This window comes from Alnus glutinosa, chromosome 6, assembly GCF_958979055.1.
Source record: "Alnus glutinosa chromosome 6, dhAlnGlut1.1, whole genome shotgun sequence".
Lineage (NCBI taxonomy): Eukaryota > Viridiplantae > Streptophyta > Magnoliopsida > Fagales > Betulaceae > Alnus > Alnus glutinosa.
In genome coordinates, this window is record NC_084891.1 from 27731974 (window position 1) to 27748824 (window position 16851).

The 16851-nt window shown below is 36.0% G+C and overlaps 2 protein-coding genes across 3 annotated transcripts; one reads left to right on the forward strand and one right to left on the reverse strand.

The window, feature by feature from the left end:
• The first annotated feature begins 4544 nt into the window (after positions 1–4544).
• On the forward strand, positions 4545–7332 carry LOC133871896 (cytokinin riboside 5'-monophosphate phosphoribohydrolase LOG3-like). Of its 2 annotated transcripts, none has more exons than XM_062309355.1 (7): positions 4545–4863; positions 5483–5580; positions 5684–5714; positions 6001–6100; positions 6370–6440; positions 6726–6869; positions 6985–7332. In XM_062309355.1, exons 1-7 carry the CDS (start codon positions 4729–4731, stop codon positions 7078–7080), a joined length of 675 nt encoding a protein of 224 aa, XP_062165339.1. In that variant the 5' UTR covers positions 4545–4728; the 3' UTR covers positions 7081–7332. The 2 variants fall into 2 exon arrangements, with proteins under 2 accessions (XP_062165339.1, XP_062165338.1); XM_062309354.1 differs by lacking the exon at positions 4545–4863 and adding an exon at positions 5065–5128.
• A 3704-nt stretch (positions 7333–11036) lies between these two features.
• On the reverse strand, positions 11037–16503 carry LOC133871138 (endoglucanase 10-like). Its single transcript, XM_062308514.1, has 6 exons — positions 15882–16503; positions 15245–15528; positions 13855–14292; positions 12764–12911; positions 11723–11892; positions 11037–11611 (listed from the first exon to the last, which is right to left on the reverse strand). The coding sequence occupies exons 1-6, from the start codon at positions 16093–16095 to the stop codon at positions 11279–11281; spliced, it is 1587 nt and encodes a 528-aa protein (XP_062164498.1). The 5' UTR covers positions 16096–16503; the 3' UTR covers positions 11037–11278.
• Positions 16504–16851: the final 348 nt, after the last annotated feature.

The following is a 16851-nucleotide window of genomic DNA, read 5'->3' on the forward strand; positions in this document are numbered from 1 at the left end:
TTCATTAATGCAGTTTTCACTAATTTAATAATTAAAGAAATGATTAAGAATATATAGTTGGCAATTCAACCATTAATTAATTAAGTTAAGAAGTCATTTTTTTAACTTAATAATTTTAACTGTTATGAATTGTCAAGTTAATTTGTAAATAATTTTTTGGACGAGTTTTAATGAAGTAAACAAAGTTATACTGGTTGATTTACAGAATTTAATAGAAAAAAAGAAAAGAAAAGAATATCCTTCTAAGATAGGATTATTTCTTTTTCTTTTTCTTTTTGGTGTTAGGATTATTTCCCATTAAATAGTCAGTTATGATCATTTATGCTAACGTGGATTAAGAGGCCAGGCATTATTTCAAAAGTGATATAATTAAGGGGCGCTAAAACTTTTATTATAATCTAATTATAAATTAATTAATCATTAAATCCAAAGAAACAAGCACCCCAAGTAGATATTTTATTACTTTTTTCTGTCAAACCCCACAATCAAGGGAAACCCCATTGATTGCTATGTGCTCATGAAACAGCTTTTCTGATTTTGATGTATTTCTGGAGGATGCCGTGAGAATTGGGATAAAAGAACATTATACGTCAAAAAGTTTGAAACTCATTTTAAAAACAAAACCCATGCATGCTCCCCCTTTGGTCATACTTTTTACTTTTATCTTCTTTTTTTTTTTTTATTCAAAATAAAAATATTAACAAACAATATAAAATACAAAACAATCAAATTTACTTTCATATTTATGTCATATATATCAGACTATTTTTTTTTTTTTTAAAAAAAGACCATCTAAAAAATATTAACAAACCAATGGAAAATTCCTTCCATGGTTTACGGAATCACGGCACAATTATTTGTTCTTATGGAATTATCAATTATGCCAAGAGATTGGGTGTAAAAGTTGGTTCGTTCCCAGAATGTTTTCATGCAATTTTGAACCGGCTTTGACTATAAGAAAGTTACCGTAAATCTAGTCAGAGCGAGCGGACAAGCAATGAATGATTTGAGGAAGGCTGTCTGAGACTCTTGGTCAAGAACACGTAACTCTTGGTCATGGCAGACATACAAATTCATATATTAGACTCATAGGCTTATGTTACGTACATTGATTTCCCCATGTTAAAGATAAAGATTCGGCGGCGACACATTAGAAGAATCACGAAAGCGTTAATTTTTTTTTTAGAACATAAAGCTTTAATTCATTTGGTGGATATTCTTAACGATAAATGCTAAATATTACATCATCATCCTTCGTCTATCTCATTGTGTGTGTGGGTGTGGGTGTGGGGATGGGGGTGGGAGGTGGGGGGTGGGGGGTAGTGCTCATAAGTCAATGAATTATTATATATATATATATATATATATATATATATATATATATATATATATATATATATATATATATATATTTTCTTTCACATTGGATGATCCAAATAATTGATGAATGCTGTCACATCCGTCCAGTAAAAAATGTATTGTTGTATATTTTTAATTAAACAATAAGTTATTAAATTGAGATATGTTAATGAGAAATGAGAAATGTTGCTATACACTCTTATGCCATTGGGTTGATGTGACATTATCCATCAACCTTTGTCTCAACCTTTCTTTTTTTAAAAAAATAAAAATTCAAAGCATGATGGTGTACTGTCACATCAGTCATGTGGAGAGAAGGGGGCGTAGTATATATTATTCCTCATTTTTAATAAAGCATGTGATTATTGTTAAGAAAATATATCAATTTAATAAACGTTAGAGAAATTTTTCTTAATCCAATTTGAAAAAAAAAACTTTGTCAAAATGCGTGTGAGAATTATATGCTATAAAGATATATGTCAATTTAAGGTTAAAAAAATCTCATTGGCCCAATTTGCAGAAAACTTTATCTGTGGGAGTGGAATCTAGATCTTGTGGTGCATATTTCTTTATAATTAATGGCAAATGCTTCTTTGCATTATGGTGTTCATTTCGCATATATTTTTATTGAGTTAGCATGCTTCATTAACCATTGATTTTTTTTCCGAGCATGCTGACTCAGCAGAATTGTACACTAGATGGATGAAAAAAAAAAATTAAAAAAAAAATCTCATAATTAATTGAGGCTACATATTAATAAACTCAATCATTTCCTTATTTGGGTTGTTTGAGACTTTGAGCATCACTGTTCACCGACGGTTGGCCAGAGGACGTCGTTTGGGTAGGGAGCCGTACCCCGACATCTTTATTTTCTTTGTCTGAGAAAGACTTTTTGTAACTTAAATTGTATAATGAAAGGCTATAATAAATACTTAAATAGATACTTTGCCACCTTGGCTTACCCTATTTTGCAAAATACAAGGCGATCGAAAAGGAAAACGGCCACTTAAGCATCTAAGTAAGTACTCTTATGGCAATTATTATTTGTATTTTAGGAGCAAATAATTGACAGTTTGATTTTCCCATTACATCTAAGTAATTACTCCAAAGGTGTTCATTGTATAATTAACCACAGAAGCGAATTTTGGAAGTAAAAGTGAACCATTTTGGCAGTAAACTCATGACACTCAAAACAAAGGGGGGGCTCTATGACTCTATCCTAGCTAGTCTCTAGATGTGTACGTGGCCACGGGTGGGCCTTGGACCATAAATTTTTTGTTTGGCTGAGATACCCATAAAAAGTAATGGAAGAAAGGAATAAAATTCCGGTTAGACTGAAGGGAAGGGCAAGTCCTTATCCACCCTTGGACTGTTGGGCAGTAGAGACGTGCAACCACCATTACAGCTGTAATACACCTTCATCCAGTAGGTCCATATTTGATGATCTATCTATCTCCTATGAAATTCTCTAAGAAACTTCGTTTTTTTTTTTAAAAAAAAAAGAATAAATAAATAAAAGTAAAAAATAAAAATTTCTTTGGGTTGATTATAATTTGCAAGTGGGACTGTCTAAGATTCATAATTTCACGTGCCAACCCCACAGGTTTTGCATACAAGTACCAGGTCCTTAATTGTGAAGTACGGGTCCGGGTCGTCCCTGCTTGAATTGTATGAATCATTTTGTAGGGTAGGAAAATATTTCAGTACAGAAGACTACATTATTACAACCTATCTCCAAATTTGAAAAAGAAGGCCATATTCTTTTTAAAACATTGTTCAAATGCGGTTTGAGGACATGACAAATAATTTTCCGAAATTTTAAAAGAGACAAATAACTTTTTGTAGTATGTTTGTGTAACAAATAACTCACTTCATATAAATTTTGACAAATTTTTTTTAAAATTTTTTTTTTTTTACGGAATCATTGTATATGAAATTACAAATTTACCTTAAAAATTATAAAAATAAAAATGAAAAAAGAATGGGGATAGAGTTGGGTGGCTGACCACTCCACGGCTGAACCACCCCGTACTCTCTCTAATATCTCTTTTATTTTTTATTTATAAAATTTTAGAGTAGATTTATAATTTCTTAATGAAGGTGTCGAAAAAAATGGTTGGAATTTATATGAAAGGAATTATTTATTACACATGTAATTATTTGCTACTTTTGAAACCTCATAAAGTTATTTGTCACAAGCTCAAACCACAAGAACTAATTTAACAATTTTTATTTTTGCAATGGATTAAAAATGGCCATATTCATATACCCAAGACAATCACATGGTTTGAAATGGCCAAATGTATACTATTTTAAAAGAACATAAAATATTAAATATGTACGTGAAGTTCAATTTTTTATCATGAAGATATGGAACCGGTATGAATAATTTTAAATTATTACTTGTCTCAAAAATTTAAGATAATAAAAAAAGATAAATTTAATTATTTAATCAATACTTTAACATTCTATTTCACGTGTAGGCTCAAATTCTTTTTTAATAGGTGATGTTCAACACGTGAAATATTTAATTAAAATTTGAAGTAAATAAATGAGACAGGTTACGAACTAAGGCCCTCTGCTCTAATACCATGATGAGATTTGTGTATAAATCTTAAATAGAATGAAAGAGAGATAACAGCGAAAGCAAGAGAGAGAAAAGAAACTGAAAATTTATTTGGTTCGATCTATGACATACGTTTACAGGGTAAGGCCCGAATATTGTGCTCATTAATTTGATTGTTTACGATACACACGTCTAAATATATTCTAATAGATAAAAATGAAAGAAATTGATTGACAAGGAAATGAAAGGTGGGCTGAACCCCAAATTAAGGACCACAGCACATGGTGATTAGGTAAAAAAAAGGGGGAGGGGGGTTAGAGCGAATGGGATAAGAATTCCTAACAATTTGGACTCAATATGTGAGAGATTTATTTGTTCAAATAAATAATAAAACAGTTTAAAATTTATTTAGACAAATAAATTCTCTCATGACGTGATGCCAAAATTAATAACAATTTAGACGACAAATAGGATCACAATCAGCTAATGACATTGCTTTGATATAATAATTAAAGACCAAAAAACCTAAAGTTTGTTGTCAATTTGAACGTGAATTTCATTTTTGTGAAATATCCCGAGACAAACTGAGAGACGTGATGTGTGTCCGAGTCGCTGAGGCTCCGAGCACCGGCTGATGTGTACATATAAAAAGGGACCATGAAACCCTTTGCCATTCCTTACTTTTTGGCATCGGCTTTCAACTTTGAAGCACTTTGCTGACCGCTAAATCATAACAAACACGTTCTCGTTCTCTCCTACACACCAAAAACAAAACCCAATTTGGTTCCATAGCCTTTCCACTAATGGAAAATCAACAGCAGCAGCGCCAGCCTGCTTCCGTGAAATCAAGATTCAGACGTGTCTGTGTTTTCTGTGGGAGCAGCCCTGGCAAGAACCCTAGCTACCAGCTTGCTGCTATCCAACTCGGCAAACAACTGGTACCACCCAAAACCACTCTTTCTTTTTTCTTTATCTTTGAATTAAATGAGAGGATGAGAGCTTCTTCTGGGACCGGCTTCCTCATTAGGCCACCTACCTCAGAACATCATGTATTGCTCACGTGACATGATCTGTTTTTGCTTCCTGTTCCTACAAAACAGAGCCTTAACCGCTTTTTTAAGGATCTATATCAAAATTTTCTCTTTTTTTTTTTCGATCATTTTTTCATATTATTTTTCTTTTCCGCTACCAATAGCCTTTGCAGTAAGATTCCCAGAAGTTTTAGTGCCTAACTTTTGTCTTGCAAATTCTAGTAGTGATTGTTTGATAAGAAAAAGAAAGAAGTACGGATCCGAAACAGAGACCTCTGTGACTGTGCTTGAGTAAAACAGAGATCCCTGTTTTTGGTATCCTCTGCTTTGTTTTCTCTTCCTTGGGCTGGATCAATTGGTGATGAATAAGGGAAAAAGGAAAGAAAAGATATATTTCATTGTTCAATCAAATATAATCTCAGTTTTGTAGTACAAATTACAATGTTTCTTTCTTTCAAGGCGATAATGGAAGGGTTTTGTTTGAATTAACCCCGTCGGTTTTTAACAATATATAAAACCATTGCAGGTGGAAAGGAACATTGACTTGGTTTATGGAGGAGGAAGCATTGGCTTGATGGGTCTCATCTCCCAAGCTGTCTATGATGGCGGTCGCCACGTTTTGGGGTATCTACTACAACTTGCCCTCTCTCTCTCTCTCTCTCTCTCTCATATATATGTATATGTCTGTGTGTATATCTTTGTTGATGTCTGTGTCTTTTTCTTGCAGAGTAATTCCCACGACTCTCATGCCAAGAGAGGTACTTGAATTTATGACTTGCTTTTGAGAATAAAAAGAAAAAGAAATATATACCATTTTCCCGTAGCTGGTATAATAATAAATTCAACTTTATTTGAGTGCTTCTCTCAAGAAAGATTTTATACATAGTCAATTTGAAACTAAACACCGATTTCTTTATTTTCTCTTCTTTTTTCTTATGATAATAAACGCAACACCGAAAATGTCCTCCCCACAGAGAATGCTTTAGTTAAAAATTAATTTCCGGTAGTGGGAATATAAAAAGAAAGCGTGGTTTATGATTTCAGATCACCGGAGAGACAGTGGGAGAAGTAAGAGCCGTATCAGGCATGCACCAACGCAAAGCCGAAATGGCTCGTCAAGCCGATGCATTCATTGCCTTGCCAGGTGCATCTTCTTGTATATTTTCTTTTATTTATTTGGTAGAATCTCACCCATTTGTTGTTTTAAATGCGCAATAATTTTTTCAAGTGGATCATAATCATTTATATGCACAGCAGTCAGCAGCCAGCAGCCTCCTACCTTCTTTATACACTACTTTACATCTCGGATAATCATTCTTTCAAGACTAGCTTAGCACTTCCCAAGAAAACTGTATGCATAACGGTCAACCATATCTGTCATGTTCTTGAATTCAATCACAATAATTTTTACAGGTGGGTATGGCACCTTGGAAGAACTATTGGAAGTTATCACTTGGGCTCAGTTGGGAATTCATGATAAGCCGGTAACAATTCATTTCTCTCTCTCTCTCTCTTTCTTAATATTATTGTGTGTTTATTAATGCTGAGATTAGCTTTCTTTAGGAGGAAAATCGTTTCATTAGATCTGTAAAATTTACTCTAGCTGAAAAAGTAAGCAGCAATAAATCTCAAAATTGGGTCATTGGGTGTTTGTCCTAATATGTTAAAATGACATATATTCTTAAAGTATATAATTTTTGTGCGCATTTATATTTTAAAGTAATAAAGAATTAATTAATTAATTATTATTTTTTTGGGTGGGGTTGAAGGTGGGCTTGTTAAACGTGGACGGGTACTACAACTCACTCCTCTCATTCATAGACAAAGCAGTTGATGAAGGCTTCGTAACACCTGCTGCCCGTAACATTATCGTCTCTGCCCAAACTGCCCAAGAACTCATGTGCAAGCTCGAGGTATAAAACCCCTCGCTCTATTTGTTAAATCTGTACACGTGCGACGCCACCGTATATGGTCAGTGGTAATAATCAATGCAGCAAAATGATCTGAGCCGTCCATTTCTTTCGCCAGGAATATGTTCCCAAGCACTCTGGGGTGGCACCTAAGCTAAGTTGGGAGATGGAGCAGCATTTGGGATACACAACAAAGTTAGACATTGCTCGTTGACCTGATGATCAGATATCTACACACATGATGGATGCTTAATGGCCGTAGATTTTAGCAAAAGTCTCCACAAACACACGTAACCTGTAGATTGAAAAGTGCCACCACAGTTCTTTTAATTAGCTGTGGAACATGCTTTGAATTTTTTTTAATTTTTTATTTATTTTGTCCATTTGAATCTGACCTCGACGTCAAAGGCCAGTGATTTTAATACTACTTTTACTATGTCGGTGTATATATCGGAGTTTGTCTCTATAGACCATATTCTTCATGATTTGATGGGTTGTTACAAGTAACTTTCACGAAAAAGAGATTGGTTTTTTTTTTTAATAAATGGAAAAGTCGAAAAGGTTTACATGATCCTTACCACTTATGAATTAAAAGGAAAAAAAAAAAAGATAAAAAAAAAAAAGAGAGAACGATCATATAAATAAAAAACGGGTAGATCCTCCAACATTAGACACAAAGCAAACTAAAACTGTGTTGAAATAATTACTAATGATAAGAAATGGGTTAGACAAGTGACTCAATTTTCTCAATGAACTGTACAAGACAATTTCAGAAAATAAAGAGACACATATTAAGGCAAGCATGGTTAGAGTTCAAATATGTGATTATAGAAAAGAGATTGACGAACAAAAATTCCAAAACAAGAGTCTTCCCTGAAGAAAGACTAAAACCCAAGCAACATAAAATAACATAAACAAATAAACAACAAAAAAAAACCCCAAAAAAACAGCAACTGTAGTGTCTGGCGAAGATGACTGGAGTACTAGATCCAGCAACGACGCGTGGATGGCGGAATGTGAAGTGGCTAGTTGTGTCGGGAAGCTGAAGCGTCGGTGAGTCCAATGGAGTGGCACGTGGGAGGCATGGACCATCGGAGAAACGTAGATCTAACTTTTAAAAAATCATATTTAAGAACTTGGATAAAACCGGTCATCCACGCGGGAAAGAAGATGGCAAACAAGGAGGAGAGTGAGATTGGCACAGTGGAGCAGCCAAGACACAGAAATTGCAATTCCGTGCTAGATAAGTCATACAAGACAACGAATAAAATCTCTAGAGAAGTGAGGAGGACTAGAGAAATCTCTTGCCAAACAGCAACAAAATCAAAGAACATCATTAAGGAAAGAGGAGGAGGAGAGAAGGGAAGACATGAGAAGTCTCTTCCCTCCTCTCTGAGCAGGTTGAAAACAAAAGGAAGAAAAGAAAAGGTGTTTGCATGAGAGAGAACAAACAGAATAGTTTTCGTAGCAAGCTCTTAAATTCCAGTTTTTTTTTTTTTAAAAAAAGGAGGTTGATTTAGTTGGAAAGAAATATCACCTACACTTAAAAAGGGTATGAATAGGGTGCAATGATTGAGAGAGGGGTTTTGGACCTTACTTACTAAAGTATATGTTTGAGCTGTCCGAACACTTGTTATGAGTGAGTAAGTAAAGCCACTACTTGTCCTTAAACAGTTCATTTCATATTATTTAAAAAAAAAAAATTAGTATCGTTGGAAAAAGATATACCTATTACTAAAACGTATTTGGATCAAGTACAATGAATAATACGAGTAGCTTATATAAGAGGGCTCCTAAATTATACTATTTGAACAGCTGTTCAAATTGGTTGAACATTTTATCCTAAGCAAGTAAAACTGCATTGCATGTAATAAAGGCTATTCATTGCATCTAATCCCTGTCCCACTAAAACAGTCTGAAAAGAATGAATATGCTCCAAGCTAGAGGAAATTTTGACTTTCAATTCTGAAAGTTTTTGATGTTACTTGATTTCACTTTATGGGTCTTGTGTTTGAAACATAATATGTAGCATAGGTCTCCAAATTGTCGTAAATTAAGACATAAGTAATGATTATAGAAGTACTATGTATAACATAATCATCCCGACAAGAGGAATAATCATTCAAATTCAAAGGCAAACTTTTTGAATGAAGGAGAGGTGAGGAACAAGAAGAGGAAGAATGCTAGCTATAGAGTAGGGAGGTTGATTTGGGTTTAGATAGATAGGGTTGGCCGGGGATGGATGGGGGCTTGGGAGTCACAAGAATTTGTTGGTGCTTAGTCTGAATCATCGAAGGTCACAAGGACAGCTTTACATGACCGTACCACAAGGACCATTCAGAAAGTGACTCGTGTGCATGACGGTGGGAAAAGTAATGGTGGAGAGCAAGTGGTCCCCCCTTCCCCCTTCTTTCTTTTGTGTTGGTGTTCACCTATTGAAGCTGTGTAGATAAGGGGGCCTGCCCCATTGGTACCAGTTGCCGCTCTCACCTTGGCATATGGCATTTGCTAACAAGTTTGACTTGTATTTCGATCCACAAAGGAAGGAAATCTCCTTCCGTTTTCTTAGCAAGTAAGATTCCCACATAATTCAAGTTAGGAGTTTCTAATAATTCAGACAAAATAATTGTGAATTTTTTTTATAAAGTTCAAATGCTTAACCAAATCTCGGGTTAGATAAGCAGTGACGGAGCCACATATAGACCAATAAGGTTCATGGTCCCTACTAAAGTTTGGAAAAAAAAAATTAAACCATATGTGTATGGGAGAGATTTTGACATGATTGGGGCTAATGACCCCTCTAAAAACAACGAATAGCCTAAGAAGTAATTAGTCTTTGGTCGTTGTACATGTGATTTTCTAACTGTGGGTCTTTGCTCTTTTCCTCTCCCTCTTTCTTTTTCTGAAAGACTAGTTCGAGAGTGAAATTCTAACTTTGGAAATTCCTCAAATGTGGGTTTGATATCGGTTGATATAATATTGAAACTCCTTCCATTTCCTTACAAAACTAAAATTCCCACGGAATTCAAGTTAGGAGTCAATAATTCAGACAAATAATTGTGAAATTTTTTTCATAAAGTTCAAATGTTTAACCAAATCTTGGGTTAGATAAGCAGTGACGGAGCCACATGTAGACCAATAAGGGCCATGGCCCCTACAAAAGTTTAGAAAAAAAAAAATTGAATCATATGTGTATGGGAGAGATTTTGAGATGATTGGGGCTAATGACCCCTCTAAAAACTAAGAATTGCCTAAAAAGTAATTAGTCTTTGGTCGTTGTACATGTGATTTTCTAACTGTGGGTATTTGCTTTCTTCCGCTCCCTCTTTCTTTTTCTGAAAGACTAGTTCGAGAGTGAAATTCTAACCTTGGAAATTCCTCAAAGGTGAGTTTGACATCGGTTGATAAAATATTGAAACTGAAGCTATAATTCGAACTATAGTTCATTTGTGTGCACGTGTATGAGAGTGTTCAATTTAGATATACTTTTTGTTACACACATTGTATTATAAAAGTACTTCATTTTTATTTTGAGTTGTTTTTATCATAATTTGAGATATATATATATATATATATATATATATATATATATATATATATATATATATATATATATATATATAAAGAGAAGACTTAAAAAAAGAAGAAGAAGAAGAAAAATCATGATACGTCTTTTCCTTTCTTTTTCCCGTCCTCCGTACCTATTCTTTGCTCCCATTTATCTATCATACCTACCAAGCTAACCTAAACTCACGGACACACCAAGTGGGGAAACATTAGGCTCCAAACATGCGCCTTGTTCCTTAGATAATCTATGTACATGCATTCGGAAAAGTCCTCAGGTGAGAACTTTGCCATATCATGGTTCAAATTATTGTCAAAAAAAAAAATGGTTCAAATTCTATCCTTCGTACGTTGCTTCATCTCCTAATCATCGAACATATCAAAGTCAATAGTCATGACAATCATCGGATGAAAATGTTTCTCCTTTAGTACGATGCTAGAACGCCTCCAACTAATGTAGAAGAATTCTAGCTTATACCCACTACCAGAACAACTAGTGGGTAGATTTTTGTTTCAAATTAAGGGGCAGAAATATGCTAATATTCTTGTTTCCTCCATCATTACATCTATTGGTGACATTGGTCTGCACTTTGTTGGTGGAAGATGGAACACTAAAAAATATAATACTATAAAATGAAACAATAACAAATTGTTACATAGACACTGCAACAAAGGAACCATACCAAACGTTTACTAGAACAAGTGACCGGGAAAGCTCAGAGCAATTGAGCCAAACATGATCTCACTCTTGTAAAGCAACCTAATCAGATGCTAAATTTTGCAGTGAAGGATTGAGCCAAACGGCTAGCTATAGTACAAACATGGCGTATTTATGTACCGAGGCAGCTTTAGGTGAAGGATTGGACTACTGAAGAGGTGGTGACCAAACTCGACAGGAGGCCAACTATGACGGCACTGTTATATGTGGTTGGTTCTCCCTGCATTGAGTTGTTCCGGGAGTCGTCGTAAGTTTCGTTTTTGAAGGGCCCGCCGACAAGTCCTCCAATAGCTACATTTGGATTGGGTTTAGTTGAGGTGAGCCACTTGAAGCCATCAGTGCAGCCAGTCTTTGCATCGATTGGGATTGAAGCTCCCCTATGGTGCACGTATTGTGGGTATTTATCCCCATACCCCACAAGAAAACTCATTTTCAAGGGATTGTCACCCAAGACATAATCAGCCTGGTAAATACGGGCAGCAAACCAAGATGTTAGCACTTCCCCAAGTGTCCTGGTCATTTATTGCTAAGATCTATTGTCTCTAGGAGACCTCATGGAAAATGGACATCATACCTGAGATTGGGCAAAGTCCCGAAGATCTGCTGCAGAGAAGGATTTTCCACTGCATGATAGCTTTGCAGTTTGGGATGTAAGCATGTAATTACTGTAAAGAGTAGCCAAGAATGCAGAAGCAACAGGATGCTGCAGAGAGTTCCACTCACTGACCCATATGAGACCACCACCTGTGCCACAGAAAATGTGATGGTAAGCATGGGATTCTTTTTTGATAATTGCAATTGGGTGGTTCAAAGCATTAGTTGTTCTAAATTGACCTGAGAGCATATGCAAGACTTTCATTCTGGACATGTATTTGACAGCTTGGAAATGTTAGGCATCCTGGCTGTCTAAAGCTTTCCTGTATTCTAATTTTCCTTGCCATAAGATGGCACATCACTTAAGGATGATTTTTATTACTTAATGATCCATTTAGATGTTTACAACAGAAAACACAAAATTTACTCAACCTATTTAGCAACCATAAGCGCTAACTACTCGTTTTCTAGTCTCTAGAACCAAAGCCACCAATTACTCATTCATTTATTTATTCATTTCATAAGCCAATTGCTCATCCATTTTCTTCTATTAATCTTTTCCTTGTATGGATTCTAGCATTTAATAATTAACAAAATCAGATGTTTCCCTCAAAAGGGACAAGATGGAACAACCTTGGAGGACCCAGTAAAACCCTTGCTTCTCTGAGTCCTCTGCATTCATGCCATACACAGGCAGGGCATGGTTTCATAATACATGACAAATTTTTATTATATTTAAGTGTCGCCTAATAGACCTCCTAACCATTTGGTGAGACCCCCTAGTAAAGAGGATTGATTCTAGGATCAATCCATCTAATTGCTGGCTTCAAATATCTGCCATCCAAACATAATTCAGAATGTCAAGAGCAAGCAGCTAAGAGAAGATTTAGTTATGTATAATCAACGTAAGTGGCACAAAACCATTCACTTTAAAAACCAATGCAAAGAAAAGAGAGGAGGAAGATTAGAGTAAATATGTGCATGATTATCCAAGTCTTATAGCATATGTGGAGAAGATTACTGTCGGTTCTGCTGCTTGTGGCTGTTGGAGAATGTGGTAGGAGGCCGCACATAACAGCCTCAGCTGTCTTTCTGTACATTAGAAGACCATTTTTCTCCAAGTCTGAGATGTCTTTGGTACCAAAGAAGCTTAACCTGGACAACAGAACCTGTACCAAAATTGTAGACTTGTTTAACAAAGTCTATAAGCGGAATATGCTATTCATGGCTTTGCAAAATGTCTCAAAAACCTAAATTAACTCTGTTGATAACTTAGTATAATCTAGGAAGATAGAATCACTGGACTCAGACTCATGGCTCAAACACTCGAGGCAAAGCCAAGCCAGTAACTATGTTTGCAAAAATAGAAGGTTGTAGTAGGTTGTAATCTCCTCCTGAAAGTACAGTTTCAAAAACACGTCCCCATGCCATGGTCTTCCGTCACAAGAAAACATTTATAGAATAACAGAAGGGCAGTTCCATATACATGGCCTGCAACATCTCCAAAGTCAATTTGTTGAAAGTTTTCATGTGCTTATCTGTGATGCGTTAAAGCTGCTTTAGCATGTTGCAAAAGACTTTAATCTCTCATGGTTCACACAATGTATGGGTCAAGCATCAATTGATAACAAATCTATGTATAAGGCTCATCTATCAGGAGCATCTCTTAATCATAGAGCATGGGAGATTTCACCTTTGTGTATGTGTGTGTGTGTGTGTGTGTGTGTGTGTGTGTGTGTGTGTGTCTATATATATATATCATGGGAAAGACTGTCATTCCTTCACAAATAAACGTTCCATAAACAAGCAAAATTCCAATGTTTACAATCTATCTACAAAGTTCAGCTCTTATGCATTATATTTACATGTAAATGCTCATTAGAAATATTAGCTTTTGGCAAGATATGGGGATATTGGATGGAACTAATTTAACCAATACTTTCCGGAATTTGTTCATACTTCATAAAAACACACTAAATGAATATAGAACTAAAACAACTGGTTTCATTATTGGCATCAAGTTATGATTTTTAGAAACAAGGTATGCCAATAAATATGAAATTGGAATAAATTTGCAACAAAACTCCATCTCCTAGAAATATATATTTATACCTGGGTTCCTGCAAGCTTGTTATCCCAACTAAACCAGGTTGGACTTCCCCATTGAGCATACGCTTTTCCATTTTCCTGGGCCACATACTGAAGGTATGATTTATCCCCTGTAGCATGATAGAGCCAGCTAGCTGCCCATAAGAGCTCATCTCCAAATCCTGTTGAATTGTAGTAGGTCTGGACTTCAGGGATGTTAAGACTATAAGAACCTTTGTGTTTGTCGGCAAAAGTAAACAATTTTTGGGCATGCTTAAGGAGTGTTGTTGAATAAGCGGCGTCGGCTTTCTTAAACACCAGAGATGCTGAAGCCATAGCTGCTGCAGTCTCAGCTGCAACCTCTGTCCCTGGAGTAGACGTGTTGATCTGCGTGAGTGGCCTCTTCTCAGTCATAACTTCAGGCCTCTCCCAACAACTATGATCCGCTTTAGAATCACCCACCTGCACCAAGTTCAAAAGTGAAAAAGAGAAACACGTCAGAAACTTGATTTGTAACGACTCAGGAAAAAGCGCTAGCCAAATTTGCGCTATCACCCCAAAAGGACTAGTCAATTTGAAGTTTCGTTAGAATCCCTTATAAAGCCCAGTTTCACCTAATAACTAAGCAATGTGGAACTTAGCACTCATGACTATCTCTTATAAACCATTCATTATATGTATCTCTTCCCAATATGGGATTGGGGTGTTACAAACTCCCCCCCTTAAACCCCTGACGACCTCGTCAGGGCCACGTCATGCAATACTCTAGTACCACATGACCTAGTGTTACTAGGTGGTTTTGATACTATTTATAACGACTCAGGGAAAAGCGCTAATCAGATCTGCGCTATCACAACAAAATGACTAATCAATTTGAAATTTCACTAGAATCCCTTATAAAGCCCAGTTTCACCTAATAACTAGGCAATGTGGGACTTAGCACTCATGACTATCTCTTATAAACCACTCACTACATGTATCTCTTCCCAATATGAAATTGGGGTGTTACATGATTAGTCATGACAAATGGAACAATATTCGAGCACTGCTTTATTTTCCAATGGGAGTCATTCACAAAACAGATGAACAAATCAAATAGACATTTTAAAATAGAGTGGTTTGATCTCATGCCAAGCCCTGACGACGCAACCAACAATGCCAAAGCATAAGAAAATAAACCACAAAAAATTCTACAGCTATCCGTTTCCTAAACCAAATTCCTACAATTATAGTTTACTTACATGAAAAAAAAAAAATATATATATATATATATATATATATTGTTTTTCACAATGCTCATGGAAATTTTCCAACAATTGGTATAAAAATTAGTGCAAAGAAATGGACAGACACATGCACCAAGACACACTGCTAAGCGAGAATTGGATTAATCATAGTAGATGGCTAGAGTAACCTGAATGTAGAGAACATTGTCGGACTCATGAGCATTGATAAGGTAGTCAGTGATCCACTTGAGCGAGTCTTTAGCAGGTTCCAACTGATTCACTGTTTCCATCTGATCTCCATACTCAAGGATGGCCCAGGACAACACTGTGGCAGTAAAAGCCATCGGAAAACCAAACTTCATGTGATCCCCGGCATCGTACATTCCTTTCGACAGATCCAAGTTTGCTTCGCTTCCATCTTTCAGAGCCGAATCCCCTCTCCAAGATATCGGTTTATCTACCAACTTACCAGCTACAATAACAAAGCAGCATACCCACCTTAAATTAACAGAAAATGCAAAAAAGAAAAAAGAAAAAAGAAGACAAAAATCTAACGGTATAGACGTATAGTCATTGGCAATATATTCACCATTTCCATTTTCAAGCTGTGAAATTTACCAGTTGGGTTTTCATATTTCAAATGATAGAAACTAAATCCAAAGCTCATGTCACTTTTCAGAATATAATTTATCGCCTTAGGCCTACATTTATCGAGCCGGCCTTGAGAGTGATGGTACAAAGCATAATGACCGTGAAATTGTATGCATTGAAACGCGCAACACCACGTTGTATAAAAATTGATGAAAAAAAGAGAAAAGTACTAACATTTTTGTACGTCGAAGAATTGCATAGCGATACTGAGAGCGTCGGAATACTTCTTGACAGTGGCGCCCGGAGGACCGGGTACCGGAGGCGCCTTATCGGAGTGACCCGTTTTCTTCTTTATTGTGATCACTACCGCACCAACAACGAGAGCCAAAATCACCAGAACCAGAAGCCACCCACACCACCCTTTGGAACTCCTCGATTTCTCTCCCATTTTCCCAACGATTTAGTCACTGCAAAATACCACTTGGAAGGCCTGGATCTGGTTCAGACCCAAACACGCTGTACGGAAAATGAGTGACACTTCTTGGGAGTGCCACAATGAGCAATGTGAGACGGAAAGTTTGAGTCTTTAATGAAAGAAATGAGGGGATAAAGAGCAGAGCACAACAATGGCCTATAATTTTGGGTTTGGTGGGTGCTGATAAACCAAAATATTATGAAACGGTAAAGGAAAAATGTGGTTAAAGAACAGGCTTGTTGGATCTGGGCCAAACCGACAAAGATTGGTCCCTGAGCTGAGGAAAGATTTTTCCTTTTCTGTTATTAATATATGGTTCTTTGTACTGGAACACCGACAGAGGCAATCTCCAGGGGTTAAATCGGTTTTCTTTTTCTTTTTCTTTCTTTTTTTTTAAAGTAAAATCGGTTTTTTATGTTTTGGTTTTTTGAGGTCTTGAATGGTAGACACGCACCTGCGGCCTGCACTGAAGTGGTTCGTGATTAGCGAAATCCATTTGATTTGGATCGTTGACCTGGCCACCGACAGGACGGTAAATGACAGAGACCGTTGATCATAAACCCCATGATTTTCTCGCATAAAACAGAAAGAGTAAAAGAAAAAAAACGAAGAAGAGTTGCCGTGTTTTTTAACCCATGACAACAAACCTTCAATTTCTTCTTAAACCATGATAATGACCTCAGAATAAATAGTTTGGTAAATTGTTATTTCAACTTTAAAATTGTGCAT